The 21,327-nt window shown below is 47.0% G+C and overlaps 1 protein-coding gene across 2 annotated transcripts in view; it reads left to right on the forward strand.

The window, feature by feature from the left end:
- The first annotated feature begins 16,141 nt into the window (after positions 1-16,141).
- Positions 16,142-21,327, forward strand: part of guf1 (GTP binding elongation factor GUF1) — a 30,121-nt gene continuing 24,935 nt past the window's right edge. Inside the window, exons 1-7 of one of the 2 annotated variants that reach the window (XM_038791293.1) lie at positions 16,142-16,309; positions 17,416-17,527; positions 18,094-18,242; positions 18,735-18,815; positions 19,141-19,218; positions 19,782-19,865; positions 20,291-20,355. In XM_038791293.1, the coding sequence (XP_038647221.1) occupies positions 16,163-16,309; positions 17,416-17,527; positions 18,094-18,242; positions 18,735-18,815; positions 19,141-19,218; positions 19,782-19,865; positions 20,291-20,355 (716 nt within the window). In that variant the 5' untranslated portion in view covers positions 16,142-16,162. Of the gene's footprint in view, positions 16,310-17,415; positions 17,528-18,093; positions 18,243-18,734; positions 18,816-19,140; positions 19,219-19,781; positions 19,866-20,290; positions 20,356-21,327 lie in introns of those variants that run through there. The other variant, XM_038791294.1, reaches the window with a different exon arrangement.

Here is a 21,327-nt window from a genome sequence, read left to right on the forward strand (position 1 = left end):
TTAAAGTCACTTCAGTTAAAGTTGAGAATTTCACAAATGTAACCATAGCTCTAAGTGAGGGCTGACAATATTCATGGTGAGCCCCAAGATATTACAATTTTTTTGGTCTGCTAAATTATCAAGAACAACATTGCTGATTCCTGGTGAAACATGGCCTCTGGGTGCTGACAGATGTGAACTGGAACCCAAGAACTTCTGTCCTGAGACTGAGTTTTGTGAATATTTGTGAAGCTTAACTGTTCGTCCATGCTTTCTATCAAAAAAAAGAAAAAAAAGATCTCCCCATCCAGCTTGGGATGGTAACAAGAGGAGGTCTCACTGGCAGAGTATATCGTACTCTTGTGCAGAAAAGCAGCTGGCACTGTCTCATGCACTGTAGGGTGTACTTGACAGAAATCCTCCAAGAATCAGAAAAACCAATGAGTCCTCCAAAAAAAAGCTTCCAATGCAAATGGTTCAGCAGAAACCACTGGAAAAGGCATGAAATGTCAGTAGTAAAGCAGCAGCAAATGCTCACCTGAACTCCAAACAATTTGCACAGCCAATCTTTCAGTCCCCTTTTATACCACCCTTGGATGAGAAAAGTCAAAAACAGAATGGCTGCCTGCCTGTGTTGCCCATGCAATGACAGTAAAATCACACGGGCAATGTAAAACTGCCCTCAATTGTCCTTTCCGTTGCCTTAAGTGACTGATTAATTGTTGGAAGACCCGCTTCCAACTCCCAAAGGCGACTGGTGGTTGTAATATCGCAAAAGTGCGTAAAGGTGTCAGACATCTTCTCATGGGACTTTAAGCTGTAAGGGTCCATCCTGCTTATCCCTTATTTTCCCATTCTTTTTGTTTCGCCGTTACATTTTTTTTGCCTCTTAATTCAAGCAGAAGAATCCAGAAGTTTTGGGAAAGATCACTTTGCTTGTCTGTGCTGGTTTAAACAGAAGCTACAAACCTATTGGCACCAGAGAGAAAGATGGGATTGGGATTCAGTTTGATTGATTGGCTGGTGGCCAATGATTTGGCCCAAAAGGCTGTACTCTGACTGGTAACGGGTGGTGATTGGATCCTATCCCAGTGGAATGCTTTTTAGAGTCCCGTGGTTTCAGTTTTGATCCTGGAAGCACAGAGAAAGATCTGCTACTCTCTCCCCTTTGTTCTCTCTCCAGAAATGTTGCATGGGATATATTTCCAAACTGGCAGAGAACCTGCATGAATCTATTTACAGGAGAACCATTACGAGCTGTGCAAGAAAAGACCAGAACCGCTATATCTCCCCAGAAAGCCTGTGGGTGATGTACTCACTCAAACAAAGACTCTTTTTCCTTTCACTCATGAATTTTACCCCTTTGCACCCCTCTGTGTTTGTCTGTATTGTGTGTGTGTGTAGAGGGTGGGAGGCAAGTTAAAGTGGGAATTAGGTATTAGTTAATAGTTAACCAGTTGCCTTTGCTGCATATTTCATTATATCTCTTGTTATAAATAAACAGTAATTGTGTTTACATTTACAAACCTGGCAACTGTAATTGTTGGGCAGTAAAGGGCTAAAGGCTTTGGGTATTTTTATACTAATTATTGGTTAATTCACTTATGTTGTGACTCTGGGGCACGTAGGTCTGGAATTGACCGCATACTAGCCCAGGATGTTGTAACAATGCTATTTAGGGTCAGACACACACTTGCTGCTACCACATAAGATTTTGGTCCTGGTGTTATTATAGGAACTGAATCTACATGTGGGAGAAGCAGTGAATGTTGACAGCACAGCGTGTCTACACCAGCCATTCTCTGGATCCATTTGCCACTTTTCTACCCACCTGATATGTCCATTCTTACATTCCTGCATTCTACAGCAGTCCTTCTCACTATCCACAGCACGGCCATGTTTGTGTTGTCTGCAAATTCTTGATCATTCTCCTGCATTTATGTCCAACTTATGAATAGTATTGTGCCTTGCTGAACCCCACGACAAAGGATTTCCAATCACAAAAACATCCATCAATAATTACAATTTGTTTCCTGCCACTGAGCCAATTTTGTATCTAGCTTGCCACATTCCTCTGGATTCAATGGTCTTTTATTATTTTAATCAGTGGAACTTTGTCAAAAACCTTTCTAAAATCCATATCAACCACATCAACTGCACTACCCTCATCCTCCTTATTATTTCCTCAAAACATTAAATCAAATTATTTAGACACGACCTTCCCTTGACAAATCCATGTTGACTATCCTTGATTAATCATGCCTTTCTATGTGACAGTTTATACTGTCCCTCAAAATTGATTCCAATAATTTGCCCACAATCGAAGTCAGACTGACTGCGCTGTAATTATTAGGTCTATCCCTCACTCCCTTTTTAAACAGAGCTACAATATTAGCAGACCTCCAATCTTCCAGCACCTCACCTGTATCCAATGAGGATTGGAAAATGATTGTCAAATCTTCTGCAATTTCCCCCTGGCTTCTTTTAATATCCTGGGTACATATCATCTGGTCCTTGCAATTTCTCTACTTTGATGAACACTGAAGAAATATTTCCAGAAGGTTTCAGGGTATATCATAAAGGTACATATATTAAAGGTGGGGGAGTCTTTATCGCAGCCAAGAACTCAATTCTCATTTCTCGCCAGACATGCTTTTTCCTCAACAGAGGTGGAGTTGATTTGGTGCCAATTGGGCCTCCAGTGGGATGCCATTTTTGTTGGAGCATACTGTCAGAAATTTTGGATTCACCAAATGACCTAGGTGCTGGCCTAACAGTATTTTATAATACAACTTGGTCATCCTCCATCATATTAAATGGAGATTTTAATGTCCCAGATCTTCCTTGGAATCTCAATGCACAAGAAATAGAAGATGTTTACCAAATGTGTAAATCATCTTGTTAATCTACAAATTTATCACAATATCTACTCTGGAAAGAGGTCTACTGGATTTTTTTTTTAAAGTCCAGAAGGACAAGAAACTATCTACCAATGATTAACATGGTAGTCAACAAGGAGATTCAACATGCCAAGTGTACAAAATTGAGTTGGCCAGGACAAAAAAACCCAGGAAATTTTGGAGACATATTAAATCAAACAGAAAAAATAATACTGATTACCAATTCTGCGTGTAGGATGTAGGTTACTGTTGGATATTAAGGAAAAAGCTGAAGCTCTAAGCTCACAGGTTGAGAGCGTCTTCAAGAAAGGAATCAGAGCACCAGAGTATGAATATTCAAGGTTGAGATGGACAATTTTTAAAATTAGTTCGGGAATCCAGAGTTATGGGGATAAGGCGAGAAAGTGGAATTGAGGATTATAATTTCAGATCAGTCAAGATCTCATTGAATAGCAGAGCAGGCACGATGCGCCGACTAGCTTACTTCTGCTCCGACATTTTATGGTCTAAACCTCAAACTGGAAACCAGTCTTAAAGTGGTGTGCCTGAATGTGCCATCCTGGACCCACACTTATTTCTTTTTATAAATGTCATCCAAGATGAATTCAAGCCAGATCAAATGCTTTGCAGGTGACTGCTTAATCTGCAGAGCAATTACTGAAGTAGCGTGGAAGTTAGCCTTCAGGAAAATCAAAATAAAGTGCTGGAAAATGGGATTAGAATAGCTAGGTGTTTCTTGGCTGTCACAGACATGATGGGCTGAAAGGACTCTTTCTGTGCTGTAAAACACTATGACTCTAATCTCATCAAATGGGCTAATATGTAGGGAATGAAATTCAGCGTAGGGAAGTGTAACATAGTGTGAATCAGCAGTATTCAATGTTCATCAGTACTCAACTACACATTGAAGTGATTAAAGTTTGCCGGGGCATCAAAAATGCTAGGGTTTATGGAACTGAACTTCCATCGCTCTTTAACTAAAGGAAATGCCGCATCAAACATCGATTAACCACACTGTAGCCGCTTGGGATTCATATACTGCTAAAAACATTACCCTCCTTCAAAAAGTTCAATTTCAGGCAGCTTGTTTTGTTACAAACCATTACTTGTGAGATTCAAGTGTCTGTCATTGCAAGGCTGGTACAGTTGCCAGGGCTGAAGAAAATCCCATAGGTTGAAAATCCTCTAGAACATTTTGCATAAACAATTAAATATTTCAAATAAATTAAGCCGAAAAGTGGCTGAGCTTGAAAAGTCATTAACCAACATCACCCCCCCCCCGCCACCCCACCCATCACACATGCAATGTACTTCCTAACTTCTTAATTCCATTTTCCCCTCGAACAATTTAGGACCATGACAATCTTCCACAAACCTTAGTCTCCATGCTAACGATTCATTTAAGAAAATATGATGAACTTTTCAAATCAATGTGCCCAATAACTGTGCTCATTATGCACCTCCTGTGAAGATTCCCTCGCAGAATACCACAAAGGGAAACCTTTCCAAGTATAAAAATGATTTGTTAGTGTTAAGGTGCAGTGAAAATATTAACCTGGGAAATATCGCTACTTCATTGGGAGCTATTTATAATAATTACGTTTCGTAGCCTTAACTTCTGCAAACCAATACTAATCACCGGGCAATGCTGAGTACTGGTTTCTACAAGCGTGGACCAGGCGTAATGGCAATTCGGGGAGTCTCAGAGGCCATTAGAGACCCCGGGTGGTCGGACACAGGGCACGGTAGTACTCTGGCACTCCCCTGGCACGTGGGCACCCCAGCAGTGCCACACAGGCATCCTGACAGTGCCAACCTTGCACTGCCAGGGTGTTTGGAGCACTGCCCGGGTGTCAGGCTGGCACTGACAAGGTGCAAGGTTGGCACCCTTTATGAGATGCAGGCATGCAGATAATGATATACAGACAAGCACAGACAGGCAGCTAATGAACATAGAGAACAGGACATGACCCATGAGCAGGCAGGACACTAAGGGGTGGTATCTCACTATAAAAGCACAAATGCCTTTTTTTTTTAATAAACAATTTTATTGAGGTAGTTTTTGGCTTTATAAACAGTTACAGACATCATCAGAAAGGAAGCAAAAAAGCCAAAAATGTGCAAACGTCCACGTACTTTCAATACTTCCATCGTACCGTATTGCACAAGCCCGCTCCCCTCCCACCCGTACTACCCGCCATATTTTCCCTCCTACTCTACTCTACCCCCCCCCCTCCCCCCACCCCCCTGCTGACGCTCACTCTCCCGCAAAGAAGTCAATAAATGGTTGCCACCTCCGGGTGAACCCCTGCACAGATCCCCTCAAGGCGAACTTAATTTTTTCCATCCCCAGGAAACTTGACATGTCCGCAAGCCACCACTCAGTCTTCGGGGGCTTTGAGTCCCTCCACGCCAATAATATTCGTCGCCGGGCTATCAGGGAAGCAAAGGCCAGCACATCGGCCGCTTTCTCCCCCTGGACGCCCGGGTCTTCCGAAACCCCAAAAATTGCCACCCCTGGACTCATCACCACCCTTGTTTTTAGCACCTGGGACATGACCCCCGCAAATCCCTCCCAGTACCCCCTCAGCTCAGGGCATGCCCAAAACATGTGCACATGGTTCGCTGGTCCTCCCGCGCACCTAGCGCATTTGTCCTCTATCCCGAAAAATTTGCTCATCCGAGCCACCGTCATATGGGCCCTGTGAATGACCTTAAATTGGATCAGCCCGAGCCTAGCACATGTCGCGGTCGAGTTTACCCTACTCAGGGCCTCTGCCCACAGCCCATCCTCCATTTCCCCGCCTAGCTCCTCCTCCCATTTAAGTTTCAGTTCCTCTGTCTGGGACCCTTCCTCCCTCATGAGCACCTTATAAATACCCGAGACTCTACCCTCCCCTTCGTCCCTCCCAGTGACTATTCTGTCTAGGATCCCCATTGGCGGGAGGCGCGGGAAAGATGGGACCTGTCTACGAACAAAGTCCCTCAGCTGTAGGTATCAAAAATCATTTCCCCTTACCAACCCAAATTTCTCCTCCAAGCTCCTCAAACTCGCGAAGCTCCCTTCCAGGAACATATCACCCACCCTTCCCGCCCCTGCTCGCCGCCATACTCGGAACCCCCCATCCATACTGCCGGGGGCAAACCGATGGTTGTCGCAGATTGGCGCCCAGACAGACGCCCCCATCTCCCCCACATGCCTCCTCCACTGGCCCCATATCCGCAGGGTTGCCACCACTACCGGGCTGGTGGTGTACTTGGCCGGCGGCAGCGGTAGAGGAGCCGTGACCAGGGCTTCCAAACTGGAGCCCCTGCACGAAGCCGCCTCCACCCGCTCCCAAATAGACCCCGTACCCACCATCCACTTCCTTATCATAGCGATGTTGGCCGCCCAGTAATAATTGACCAGACTCGGCAAAGCCAGCCCTCCCTCGCTGCGGTTCCTCTCCAACATCGCCTTCTTCACCCGCGGAGACTTTCCCGCCCAGACAAAGCTCATGATCAGCCCGTTAACTCTTTTGAAGAAGGACTGTGGGATAAAGATCGGGAGGCACTGAAAAATAAACAAAAATCGAGGGAGGATGGTCATCTTTACAGTCTGCACCCTCCCTGCCAGCGACAGCGGGAGTGCATCCCATCTCCGAAACTCTCCCTTCATTTGCTCCACCACCCTGGCCAAATTTAACTTATGCAGCTTGCCCCAGTCTCGTGCCACCTGGATTCCCAAATACCGGAAATTTTCCTCAACTAACCTAAACGGTAGCCCTCTCAATCTGTTCTCCTGGCCCCTTGCCTGTACCACAAACATTTCACTCTTGACCGTATTTAATTTGTATCCTGAGAACTGGCCGAACTCCCTCAGCATTCCCAGTATAGTTCCCATCCCGGCCACTGGGTCCGACACGTACAGGAGCAGGTCGTCTGCATAAAGAGAAACCCTGTGTTCAACCCCGCCCCTCACCATCCCCTTCCAACCCTCTGCGGCTCTCAGCGCAATCGCCAGCGGCTCTATGGCCAGCGCAAACAGCAGCGGGGAGAGCGGGCAGCCCTGCCTGGTCCCTCGGTACAACCTAAAGTACTCCGACACTTCTCTGTTGGTCCTGACGCTGGCCCTCGGGGCCTGATATAATAATTTTATCCAATCCACCAATCCCTCCCCGAACCCAAACCGTCCGAGCACCTCCCATAGATATTCCCACTCCACCCGGTCAAAGGCCTTCTCGGCGTCCATAGCCACCACTACCTCCACCTCTCTACCCGCCGGGGGCATCATTATCACATTGAGCAATCTCCTCAGATTGGCCGCCAGCTGCCTACCTTTCACGAACCCCGTTTGATCCTCCCCAATCACCTCCGGTACACAGTCCTCCATTCTACCCGCCAGTACCTTTGCCAGGAGCTTGGCATCTACATTAATCAGGGAGATTGGCCTGTAGGACCCGCACACCTCCGGGTCTTTACCCCGCTTCAATATCAGAGATATGGTGGCTTGTGACATTGTCGGCGGCAGGGTCCCTCTGTCCCTTGCCTCATTGAAAACCCTCGCCAAGACCGGGCCCACCAGCTCCGAGAACTTCCTATAAAACTCTACTGGGTATCCATCCGGCCCCGGGGACTTCCCCGACTGCATGGCCTTTAGGCCCCCCAATACCTCCTCTACTCTAATCGGGGCCCCCAGCTCTTCCACTCGCCCCCCCCCCAACTGTTGGGAATGTTAACCCATCCAGAAACCTTTTCATCCCCTCCGGTTCTTCTGGCGGCTCCGAAGTATACAGCTTACGATAGAAGTCCCGGAATACCCTATTCAATTCTGCCGGATCCTCCACTTTGCGCCCCCCCTCGTCCCTCACTCTACCTATTTCCCTGGCCGCCTCCCTCCTCCTAAGTTGCTGCGCTAACAGTCTGCTAGCCTTTTCCCCATACTCGTACACCACTCCCCTCGCCTTCCTAAGCTGTTCCACGGCCCTGCTCATGGATAGTGCCCCCAGTTCCGCCTGTAGCCTCTGCCTCTCCCTGAGTAAAACCTCCCCCGGGGACTCCGCGTGCTCTTCATCTATCCGACCCATTTCCCTGACCAATCTGTCCATCTCTGCCCGGTCTGCCTTGGCTCTATGGGCCCCAATTGAAATCAGCTCCCCCCGCACTACTGCCTTCAGCGCCTCCCACACGGTCGCCGCTGAGACCTCCCCAGTGTCATTCACCTGCAGGTAATTTTTTATACATTTCCGAAGCCTCTCGCAGATCCCCTCCTCCGACAGCAGTCCCACATCTAGCCTCCATTGCGGGCGTTGATAACTCGCTCCCCCGAACTGCAGGTCCACCCAATGCGGGGCATGGTCTGAAATGGTAATTGCTGAGTATTCCGTGTTCTTTACCTCCCCCATACAGTCCCTGCTTAGTACAAAGAAATCTATCCTGGAATATACTTTGTGGACGTGCGAGTAAAACGAGTAGCCCCTTCCTGTTGGCTGTCCCTCTCTCCAGGGGTCCACTGCCCCCATTTGCTCCATAAACCCTTTCAGCTCCCTTGCCATTGCTGAGAGTCTACCCGTTCTGGGACACGACCGATCCAAAGTCGGGTCAAGGACCATGTTAAAGTCCCCTCCCATTATTAGCCCGCGAGAATCCAAGTCCGGGATCTTCCCCAGCACTCTTTTGATGAAGTCCACGTCATCCCAGTTCAGGGCATATATATTCACCAGCACCACTCTTCTCCCCTCCAGCCTGCCCCGTACCATCAGGTATCTGCCCCCCCTGTCTGCGGATATACCCTCTGCCTCAAATTGCACGCGCTTGTTGATCATGATTGCCACCCCTCTGGACTTCGAGTCCAAGTCCGAGTGGAAGACCTGGCTAATCCAGCCCTTCCTTAGCCTGGTCTGACACTTTCAGATGTGTCTCCTGCAACATAATTACGTCCGCCCTCAGGGCCCACAAGTGCGCGAACACCCGCGCCCTCTTAACCGGCCCATTCAGTCCCTTGACGTTCCAGGTGATCAGCCTGGTCGGGGGGCACATCCCACCCCCCCCACCCGGCCGGTCAGCCATAGCCTTTCTCGGGCCGGCCCCTGACCCGTGCGTCGCGCCCTTCCTGGCCCGCCCTATAGCTGCCTCCACCCTCGACCTCCTTTCCAGTGCCTATTTCAAGTCCCTCTCCCATCAGCAGAACAACCCCCCCCTCCCCTAACCCCATCCCCCGATACCCCCACCCCTGCCATCTATTTGGCTGTAACTTCCCCCCCCATCTGACTTCCTTGACTAGCCAATCTGCTAGCCCGGTGACTCAACACTCCGGCGCCTTCCTGTCCCATTCCCCTTGTTTCCCCGCCCTCCTCCCCACCCACTGGGGCAAGCCGGCTCCAGTGGCTTCCGCGAGCTGCACAAAAAGCCCAAACAGGAAAAAAAAAAGGGAAAAACCACAGAAAAAAGAGAAAAAATGTCATAATGTCCATGAACAAAGGAAAGAGTCTCAAATGTTCCGCTTGGCCCCTTTGGCCCAGCAAACCGTTGAGCAGCAGTCCAGGCACATTCGGTGTTCCTCCCCACAGAAATCCTCGGGCCCTAACTCGCGTCCTTGGGGCCTCCTTTCGGGACCAGCCCCAGGTCCCTCACAAAATCCATCGCTTCTTCGGGCTCGGAAAAGTAGTGGTGTTGACCCTGGTGCGTGCCCCATAGCCGAGCTGGGAACAGCAGACCAAACTTCACGTGCTTCTTGAACAGCACCTCCTTGACATTCTTAAAGGCTGCTCGCCGCCGAGCCACCTCCTGGCTTAGGTCCTGATAGATGCGGAGAACACTGTTATTCCACGTGCTGCTCCTGGCGCTCTTTGCCCACTGCAGCACCCGCTCCTTCTCCACGAACCTGTGGAACCTAATCACCATCGGGCGGGGGGGGTCCGCCCGGCCGCCCCTGCCTTGCCTGCACCCTGTGTGCCCCCTCCAGCTCCAGCGGTCGCGGAAAGGCTTCGGCCCCCATCAGCTGCTTCAGCAGGTCTGCTACAAACGCTGCAGCATCAGCTCCCTCCGCCCCCTCCGGGAGGCCGACCATCCTCAGATTGTTCCTGCGGACTCTATTCTCCAGCTCCTCCACTCTGTCCAGCAGTCTTCTCTGCCGCTCTTTCAGGCCGTCCACTTCTAGCGCTGCAACCGTTTGCGCATCCGCCTGCTCCTCCACCGCCTCTCCCAGCTCCTTAACTTTAACATCCTGGGCGTCCAGCCTCTGGTTCAGCTGATCCACCGCTTTCTGGATTGGGTCCAAGCTGTCCCGCTTCAGCGCTTCAAAACTGGACTTCATTACCTGGAGCATGTTATCCAGCGCCAGCTGGATTGCTGAGTCCGGGGTCCGTGTGTCCGCCATCTTAGGTCCCAGATAATTTTCTTCCGGTCCTTGTCTCTGTCCCTTTTTTTCCTCCTTCTTCTGCTTTCTGGAATCCCGCTGTTCCATATGCCGCAGCCCGCTCCTCAGCGCCTTCGCTGCCGCTTTCCTTCGCCCAGCTCCTTCAATTTTACCTCCTGGGCATCTGAAGTGGGTCCAAGCTGTCCCTCCTCAGCAACTCCAAACTTTTTTTTTTCCCTTTGTCCTGGAGGAAGGAAGGTCCGTGGGTCCGCCATCTTACCCTGCAGGTCAGCTTCCTCCTTTCCTCCGTCTCTCTCTCCTTCCTCCTCACCTGCTGGCCTCCCACACTTTCATCTTCTGCAGCCCGCTCTCCTCTTCTGTTCCCGGCAGCCTTTCTGCCGCCTCCGTGGACCCGCTATCGCGGGGAAACAGCTGTTCAGGCCCGCCGGAGTGAGAGTCCACCGAATGTGCGGCTCACCCGGACATCGCCGCCACCGGAAGTCACAAATGCCTTTTATAGTGAGATACCACCCCTGAGTGTCCTGCCTGCTCATTGGTACTCACACTCAGCCTCTTTCCACTGATGAACATCGACAGAGTGAGTCAGGGTGTATGTACAGTATCACACCTCCAGCATGTGGCTAAGAGCTAGTCTGGTTCAGTCAGACAGAGTAACCACATTTAGATTAGCAGAGAGTCAAACTCATAGAGAACTGTGCTAACTGTGCTACTGGTTCAATAAATCAGATTGAACTAACTTCAAGGTCTGGAGTATCTTTTGGTTAAAGCTGCATCCAGTTGCAGCCTGTGTGATCCCAGAGTACATAACACGACAGCACCATCAAAGGTCATGGCCTGAAGGGAGCCATGCCCATGAAAGGGGATAGAGAAGAGGGGTGGTAAGGGGCTGTACATAGATTGGGGGGTTGAAGAGGGGGTCTTGAAAGAGGGGTTAAGGGGGACCTTCAATATCACACAGTGATTGTGGCAGCCTTTCAAAATGGCACCCCAATCTTTGAGGAGCCGGACTCGCTGACAGGTTCAGCTCCCCGGTTATGGAAAAACGTCAAAATGTGGCCTTGACCAAGGAGAAATTCCCCATGGCCCAAAGAAATAGGTAAGTACCATTAAATAGTGGTCTCCATCTCAATGTTACAGCCATTGCAAAACATCCTGGGTGTTATAACCCGACAGGGGGGGCCAGGGATCTGCAAGATCAGAGTCCCTGGAGCCTCACCTGAGTATGACCTACACAGTTGAGGGAGCGGGGCTAACTCCTCTGGTCAAAGGACTGCTGGGATATAAATACCCAGCCCAGGTAAGAGCGGGGCGTAGGAGAAACTTCAGAGAGTAGGAGGAGTGTATAGTAACCTGAAGAAAATGAAATTTTTGCTACAGACATTGATCCTGAGTGGTCGCTTGCCTATGACTTTACATACTATGGCACATACTGGCGGTAGGGGTCAAGTGGAGCTGCAGGAGGCGCCATTTCTTCCGGACTGGGTTAGGCCTCAGGAGGCCTCTACTCAGGCGGCAGAGATACCACTAATCAGAAAGCTTCAGATGTTCCACGTCGAGACTGGGGATTGGAGTCAGTACATAGAACAGATTCATTAATTATTTCACCTGAACAACATAGTGGGGGACTATGTCCGGGATGACAAACAATGACTCTCCTTGCGGTTTGTGGTGCAGAGACGTGCAGCATTATAAAAGTAAAAATTTTCCTAACTCGCCTGACGATCACCAGTTCGCGAGCTCGTTACGCTGGTTGGCCACCATTTCGACCCAAAACCGCCACTTAGCATTCGCTGTTTACATTTCCACATGGCTTCTCAACGCCAGGACCAATGTATAATGGAATTCTTGGGTCGGTTGCACAAACTCACCGAGATTTGTGAGTTCAGGCGGGCGTTATCAGAGGCGCTCCGAGACGGGTTGGTTTGTGGAATCTGAGATGGGGTGACCCAAGAACGTTTATTGAGTGAGACTGATATGGACGCGAAAAAAGCAACTGAGATCCTGGGAGGGCGAAGAAAGCAGTGTCCAGGAACTCCGAGGAATGGCCATCCTGAACCTCGGACCCCCGGCAAGGCATGGAGTGCCCCTCTCCAAGCCGGAAATTTCCCGCCGTTGCAGGCACACTCCGGGGACCAGGACCAACGGCACCAATTTCCCGCCGATGGATGCCTTGCATTCCGTACACCAGAGTTTCCTGACATGCAGAATAAGAGCCAGAGGGAGACAGCGGGACAGGTGTCAGCAGGACACTTCGCCCACCCACCACTGCCACACCAACGACCGCTCCAGAGCACGGAGACATTTTGTAGACAACAAATCGGAGGTAGCCTTTACTACATTTCGGCACAGCGGGTGGCACCTATCCAGGTCACGGCCTAGCTCAATTGTTTCCCGATTACGATGGAACTTGTTACCGTGGTCTCTGTGATCAGCCATCGCATGTATGACAAGATTCGCTCCAGGATACGCGCTTTCGAGTTGAAGGTCACCAATGCCCAGCTAGCGACGTATACAGGGAAACCATTGGAGATCGTGGGCACCTTAAAAGTCTCTATGGATTACGGATCCCAGTTGACAAGCCTACCACTAGTAGTGGTGAAAGGTTCCAGCCCAAGTTTGCTAAGGCACGACTGCTTGAAACACCTCCGTTTGGACTGGCAACAAGTATGCCGAATGCACCCGCTGGACCAGATGCAGTGTTGGCACGTTTCCCAGGCTGTTCCAGAATGGCCTCGGCACCATTCCAGGGGCCTCCGTCAGAATACCAGTGGACCGGAGGCCCAACCACACTATTTTCGGGCCCAACCAGTTCCTTACACTTTGAGGCTGAAAGTAGAGGCCGAACTGGACCGCTTGGAAAAGCTGGGAATCATTCGCCCGGTACAATTTGCGAATTCGGCCGTCCGGCGAGCTGGTTATGAAGCCTGATGTGTCTGTTGCCTTTGTGGGGAATACTAAACGACAGTCAAATGGGCGCCCTATCTGGATTGCTACCATGTGCCAAAGATTGAAGAATTACATTTGTGGCTCAGCGGCAGAGAGACTTTTACCAAGCTCAACATGAGCCATACCTATCTCCAGTTAGTTTAAGATCCATCCTCCTAAAGGTACGTGACACAGACCATTGTACAAATTTACCAGGCTGCCATTTGGGGTCTCGTTGGCATGTGCCATCTTCCAGAGGGGATGGAAAATATCCTCCGAGGGTTGTCACAAGTGGCAATTTACCTGGATGATGTGCTAATCACTGCTTCCTATGACCAAGAGTATCTAAAAAACCTGGAGGACGTGTTGCATCGGTTGGAGGCAGCTGGGGTCTGCCTGTGGCGCGGAAAGTGCGTGTTCCATGCAACTGAAGTGCTCTATTTGGGATACAAGGTTGACAGGCACAGATAAAGTTTGGGCATTCTGACAAGCGCCCGTACTAAGAGAACCCACAGAGCTTGTTCATTTTTGATCCTGGTCAACTATTACGGGAAGTCCCTTCCAGGGGGCAACGTATCTATTGATAATAGATGTACACTCTAAATGATTGGATATACAGAGAATGACGATGACCATGCCGAGTGCCACCACCGAATGACTCCGGCAGACCTTTTGCATTCACGGACTCCCAAACGTCCTCGTGTCAGACAACAGCTCCGCCTTCACTAGGTCGGAGTTTGCGGATTTTATGAAGCAAAATGGAGTCAGTCATGTCCGCACCGTGCCCTATCACCCGTCCTCAAATTAGTTGGCAGAACATGACATACAGACTTTCAAACGGGGGATGAGAAAACAGACCGCGGGCTCACCATTAATCTGCCTCGCTCGCTTTCTGTTCACTATAGGACCACGCTTCACGCTACCACCAGGGTGAAGCCAGCAGAGCTCTTGATGGGTCATCTGCTTGCGCAAGCGGTTGAGCCTCATTTTGACGGACATCGGGGATAAAGTCCATGACCAGCAGGAACAGACCAGAGCCAGGCCCATGAGAGAATTTGCCGCTGGCAACTCCGTTTACATCCGGAATTTTACTGATGTTGCATTATGGATTCCGGGAGCAGTCGTACAACTCACCGGACCAGTCTCGTATACGGTGCGGGTGCAAGGGAAGGATTCAAATTGGCACGTGGACCATCTCCGGAGATGGGTGGAACAGTTACCCGGGGACCGACCACAGAACCTGAAACCAGTGGTGTCCCTCCCTCCAGAGCAGTTGCCAGTGGTACCCAGTGAGGCGGCTGGGCCGGGTGATTTGGAAATGCAGGGTGATTTGGAAATTCAGGTCGATTTGTCCGACCATGAGTTGGACATGGAATTTTTGCCTGTGAACATCGACGCAGGTCAAGGGGTGACCACCACGCAACAGGCAGCAGAACCTCTCAGGCGATCAATCACGAAGCATTACTCCCCTGTCCGTTTTACCCCTCCGGGCCAGAGCGGCGGGTACCGGATAATCAGCCTTCAGCGAAGAGGACAAATGATTTCCCCTCTTCCATTGACATGGACAACATTTTGGACTTGGGAGAGGCGGGGGAGAGGGGTGTTATAACCCTGCAGGTGGCCCAGGGATCTGCAACATCAGAGTCCCCTGAACATCAGAGCAGCCTCACCTGAATATGACCTACTCAGATGAGGAGGCAGGGCTGACCTCTCTGTTCAAAGGACTGCTGGGATATAAATACTCCGGCCCAAGTGAGGGCCGGGTGTGGGAGACTCTTTGGAGTGTATAATAACCTGAATAAAAGGGAATTTTTGCAACAGACATTGCTTCCGAATGGTTGCTTGGGTGAGACTTAACACTGTCAAATGTACCCAAAATCACACTTCAAAATTTTTCAGTTGAATTGTGCCCAGAGTTAACATTTCGAGCCCAATATGACTTCTGGATTTGGATTGGATTTTGTTTATTGTCACGTGTAACAAGGTACAGTGAAAAGTATTTCTCTCAGAGCAGCTCAACAGATCATTAAGTACATGAAAAGAAAAGGAAATAAAAGAAAATACATAGTAGAGAAACACAAGGTATACAATGTAACTACACAAGCACCGGCATCGGGTGAAGCATACAGGGTGTAGTGTTGATGAGGTCAGTCCAGTAGATGGTCGTTTAGGAGTCTGGTATCAGCGAGGAAGAAGCTGTTTTTGAGTCTGTAATGCGTGTTCTCAGACTTTTGTATCACCTGCCCGATGGAAGATGTGCTTCTTCAGAGCTCAGTGAAATTTTGTTCAAAAGGGGGTGAGTGCATTTTTCCATTTCATGCGTTTTTTTTTAGTTCTGTTTTATTTGATTTTGCCATATTACTCTTTTCTGATCAAGATCTTAACCCCTGTATTTTCAACCTCAGATTGCAGCATCTTGCTGCATCACAGCTTGGTATGGCAACTGTTCAGCACAAGACCGTAAGAAACTAGAGAGTTGTGAACACAGCCCAGTCTATCCCGCAAAGCCACCTCCCATCCATTGACTTGGTCTATATCTCCCGCTGCCTTGGGAAAGCGGGCTTCATAATCAAAGACCCCTCCCACCCGGGTTATTCTCTCTTCCAACATCGGGCAGGAGATACAGAAGTCTGAGAACACACACCAACAGATTCAAAAAGCAGCTTCTTCCTCACTGTTACCAGACTCCTAAATGACCCTCTTACGGACTGAACTGATCTCTTCACACATCTTCTCGACTGAATGGTACTTCACTCCGTCTGCTCACCCTATGTCTATGTATTTGCATTATGTACTTCTATATGTCCTATGTGTTTCATGGTACAGGTGGCAATAAATCAAATCTAATTAACTCAGTGGCCGAAAGGTGGTAAGGTTCTAAGGACGATCTGCGCATTTACAACATGTTGCCGCCGCTTGATAGCAGTGCCCACGCGCAGCCCGGAGTCACGTGGGGTGCTCCTTCAGCCCCGGTCCCGGCCCCGCCCCCTGTGCGGCCGCCATGTTGATTGGCCTCGGCCGCCTGCCGGTCTGGTTCAGCCGCTGGCGGCTGCTCAGTGTCTGTGTGAGGCAGTGGCTGCACGGAGGGTCCTCAGCGGGAGGAGGGCCGCCGGGGGGAGCAGGAAAAGGCTATCCGCAGCGGGGAAAGGTGATGGAGCGCAGCGCTGGAGGCCTTTAAAATTGGCACAAGCCGGCGTAGAGAGAGGTCCGGTGGTGGAGTGGCTGGGCTGAGTTGGGAGAATGGGCATTAAGCGGTGGGTGCCCTGTCTGCCCCCATCACCCCATGTGCATCTGCTCAGGAGCTGTCTTCACTCTAATAAAAATAAAATGACTCAAAAGCTAACGTTTCCCCCTATTTAAGTTGCTGATCATATTGACAACTTACGCAAACTGATCCCCACCCACAACACAGCTACTGCGGGAATATGTCACAGAATGAACAAACTGTAGACTGACCCCTTTCCTGTGCTTTCAGCTTCTTAAAGCATACATTTGATGTAAAAATGAGCAACTGTTGCTCCAGTCCGCTGCTGCTGCGGCTCTGCAGGTTTAAGATTTGGCACTATCTTGCCATTAACGAATCACCCATAATTGTTAACCTGAATGATAAAAGACGGAAGTCATTCTGTACGTGGTCCTAATGATAAAATCAATCTCTGTTCTGGTTACTCCTCTCTTCACATCAGATGACATAATTAAATTGGACAGTAGTGTATTTATCCTACTGGCTAGCAAAGCGGTGGCACTGCAACAATACAACTAAATAGCTGAAGACATTGTTTATGTACGTTTAACATGTTGAATTAAAGGATTGAACTATTGGGAATTTTAAGAGCAACACTGAATAAATCCATTTGCCTGTAAACAGAAAGTAATGGAAATATGTGACCGGTCCATCAACAAAAAAAAACAGGTTGATGCTTTGAATGAAGTCTTTGTCAGAGCTAGCTGTTCTTAACTAATTCTGTTTAATGGTCTCTGCCAAATGCCTTTACATGTGCTGAAGAACCTTTTTTTTTAACTTCACTCCTATTCTTTCGAAGCTTTCTCACAACGTTTGATCAGATCCATCAAGGTGATTTGTATTGTCTGGAAAAAAAATCTTCATTAAGTATACCCTGGTGTATTTTCCTTTTTATATCTAAAACCAGGAGCCAGCTAGTTTGTAGGAGAGATTGGCTCTGTCTTTTAAGATAATTTACACCCCCCGCCCCCTTCCAACCACATTAACATAGTTGTGATTATCTTTTGCAGGATAACTATGACCTGTCTGAATTTCCTGTAGAAAATATTAGGAATTTCAGCATCATAGCACATGTGGACCATGGGAAAAGCACACTAGCAGATAGACTCCTGGAGATAACTGGTAAGTTGCCTTTTGCACAACAAATACTACATGTTTACTCTTTTAATCTTGAAATATGTCTTATAGCCTGTTTTAAAATAATTCATCTTTGCAACTGAAATGAATTAGGTTACAATACGTGTCATTTCAATTGAGTTGCTACTGTTTCTCCTTTTAAAATGATTTGCTTTAGTCACTGAAGCTTAGTGTGTTGCTTCCTGCTGCATTGCAACTGGTTACGATTATGTCTCTTATGTGACGAACAGTGACACTTAATTGCATGACCAATCTCTGATTTAATTGCAAAGGCAGATTGTATACACTGAATTACACAGGCCTGACATCAAAGCAGTTGTATGGTGGAGTTGATGAAATAAAATAATAGAACAGATTTTAAATTGGAGTTCCAAATATAAAAGAAATAAATACCTCTGATTAGATTGACAGAAATGAACCTCAATTTGAGGATGTGTTGCCTTTTTGAAACATTTGCTTTTTTAACGTTTAGTACTATAAATGTGTATAGTATATTATGTACAACTGATTGAAAAAATATATATTACATAATTTATGTAATACATTTTCAGGGGCAATTGTCAAAACTGAACGCAACAAGCAAGTACTAGATAAACTTCAAGTGGAGCGAGAACGAGGTATCACTGTGAAAGCACAGACAGCAACTCTCTTTTACCATCATGCAGGAAGAACCTATCTCTTAAATCTCATTGATACACCTGTAAGTTCACAATAGTTCTCCTCAATGTTATCAACTCTTTTTTTGAGTGCAGCAAGTTCAGTAACTGAGCTCAAACAGGTTCATCTGAATGCACCTTTGTTGTTGTGATTATCCTGAGTGCTGCAGGTTTCCAGAAATCCCTGCTTAATTCAGGTTTTCACTGTTCTGTCAGAATAAATGGACTGAGAACCTAACAAGTGTAAATGCACCGGGAACTTGCAACTGAAAGTAGTTTCAAGCCAATGATACTCTGCTAAACACCAGTTTCAGGGCAAAGTACTTAACTGAGTTGCCAATGAGTGTTTCCTTGTATTTGGGCTCTTATATGGTATATCTCACATTGTTATAAATTTACATGCACATTTGCGTACTGGGTTGGGTTTACTATGTGTAGAAACTATATGTATTTAACTATATATATTTTGCTGGCTGTTGCACATAAATTATTAAATTTCTTCTTTGCAATGGGTTTTCACATCTGTCTTTCCTTAGGGTCATGTGGATTTCAGCTATGAAGTTTCTAGATCATTATCTGCTTGCCAGGGTGTACTGCTGATAGTGGATGCCAATGAGGTAAATTGGTCAAGTTGAGCTGTATACTTTGTCTGGTTTTAGTCTTTTAGTCTCCCACCATTGCACTCTCATCGGTACAGTGCAAACAGAAGATATTGCTAAACCAGCATTTTAGACAAAATGTAACTTATTTTAACTTTCTTTGTTCTGGGTATTGATGAATAAACATAGTGAATGAGTTTGTTTAATGTTTGACTTTATTCAGATGTGTTATTCTGTGAAATACCTATTCTTCGGTTTATATTTTGTCTGTCAGTACTTCTGTCAAGTTTGTAGAATGCCTTGTTCAGTAAATGTTCTGTTTCAATTACCCCCCACCCCTCAGGGTATACAAGCCCAGACTGTGGCAAACTTCTTTCTTGCCTTTGAATCCCAGCTAATGATAATTCCGGTGATAAACAAGGTAAGTAGACACTCTGTTGTATATATTTCTGGTCATTTGCAGATTTTTTAAAAGTTGAATGTTTTTAAGGACTACACTGGAAGGATGCAAACAATGATTCTTTACTTTGTCCCAGTTCAAAAAACAAAATAAAAGGATAACAACTAAGCTATATAGCATCTTTAATGTAAAAATGCATTTTAAGGCACTTCATAGGAACATTATAAAACAAAGTGTGACACGGAGCCACATAATTTTAGGTTAGATGGCCAGAGGATTGATCAAAGACTGAGGTTTTAAATAGTCTCTTAAAAGCAGAAAATAAAGTAGGAGAGGAGGAGAGGTGAATTCTTGAATTTCAGTTCTCGGTGACTGAAGGCATGGCCACCAATGGTGGAGCGAATAAGATTTGGAATTCTAAAGTATCTCTGAGACGTAGATTGGTGGAGATTATAGGGAGAGACAAATTTACACAGGAGTTTGAAAACAGGAATGAGAATTTTAAAATCAGGACTTAAAAAAAACCAGAATAACTCATTCAGATCATTCAATTTAATAAAATACTTGTGAACCTATCTCTATAGATTGATCTCAAACATGCTGAACCTGACAGAGTTGCAAAACAGATTGAAAAAGTCTTTGATATTCCAAAAGAGGAATGCATTCAGGTATGAAACTTTTCAGCTATCAAGTTGGCCAATGATTTTGTCCAGTGAATATCTGCAGATATTACCCATAATGCTAATTGTGGTTAATGTTAATAGTAAATGCTACTGTGCACTTGGTATTTGTACTATTAATCCAACATTTTGCTTGATGTGCCAAAAGTTTGTTCTAATAATCCTGCAGTTTATTACAGTATAGCTGTGACATAAACGCAGGGCAATGTAGAGTTTAACCTAAAATAATGAAAAGGCAGGATTTGTTTGCTTAGTAAACTATGTCTTCATCCAGTTTGTAAGAAAACTATTATACAAAACTGGTGATACTTTACATCTGGATATAATTAACTATATTTATAGCAAAGATGATTATTAATACATAGCTTTGAATTTACACTCGGTGCTTTCATTTACATTTGCTTTTACTATAGATATCAGCCAAGCTAGGGACAAATGTAGATAAAGTTTTGGAAAAAGTTGTTGAAAAAATTCCTCCGTAAGTATCTTTGACTTAATCATTATGTTTCTGAGTATTTTCCGTGCACTCATGGTTTAAAGCGAAAACGGGATTCTACTATAAACAGCAGGATTGTTTACAGAATAGCTGCTTCCAATATTACCATTCAAGTCAGAGTTGATTTTAATTCCATGATTGTTGCCAAAGCATACAACTCACAAACCTTGGTCATTAAACAACCTTTCAAATTAATTTAAATGATTGTCAAACTTACCCCCCCCCCCCCCCCCCCCCCCCCCCCCCCCCCCCCACCCCATGACATTCAACACCATAGCCTCAGTTTATACCCCCACAATCAGTATTCTAAGGTGTGACATTGACCAGAAACTTAACCGGACTAACTATATAAATACTGTGGCTATAAGAGAAGGTATTCCGTAATGAGTAAAAGCAAATTACTGCGGGTGCTGGAATCTAAATCCAGAAGAGAAAATGCTGGAAAATCTCAACAGGTCTGGCAGGAGACCTGGACTCGAAACTTTAGCTCTTGTCTCTCCTTACAGATGCTGCCAGACCTGCTAAGATTTTCCAGCATTTTCCCTTTTGGATTCCATAATGAGTGACTCGTGTTCTCCAAAGCCTTTTCACCATCTACAAGACAGGAGTGTTTTGGATTACCCTCCACTCAACTGGATAAGCACAACTCTAAAATTGCCCAAGAAATTTGACATCATCTAGGACAATTAGTGCCCTATCCACCATACCAGTTTGCATTTATGTAGCACCTTTGCTGTAATAAAACATCAATAAGAATTATGACACCGATCCACATAAAGTGACAGTAGGGCAGATGTGTATCATCTACCAGAGTAACTGCAGCTACTCGCCAAAGCTTAGATTAGAATCATAGAATCCCTACAGTGCAGAAGGAGGCCATTTGGCCCATCAAATCTGCACCGACCCCTGAAAGAGCACCCTACCTAGGCACACGCCCCCACCTTACCGCATAAC

This window comes from Scyliorhinus canicula, chromosome 3 (genome assembly GCF_902713615.1).
Source record: "Scyliorhinus canicula chromosome 3, sScyCan1.1, whole genome shotgun sequence".
In the NCBI taxonomy this organism is placed as follows: Eukaryota; Metazoa; Chordata; class Chondrichthyes; order Carcharhiniformes; family Scyliorhinidae; genus Scyliorhinus; species Scyliorhinus canicula.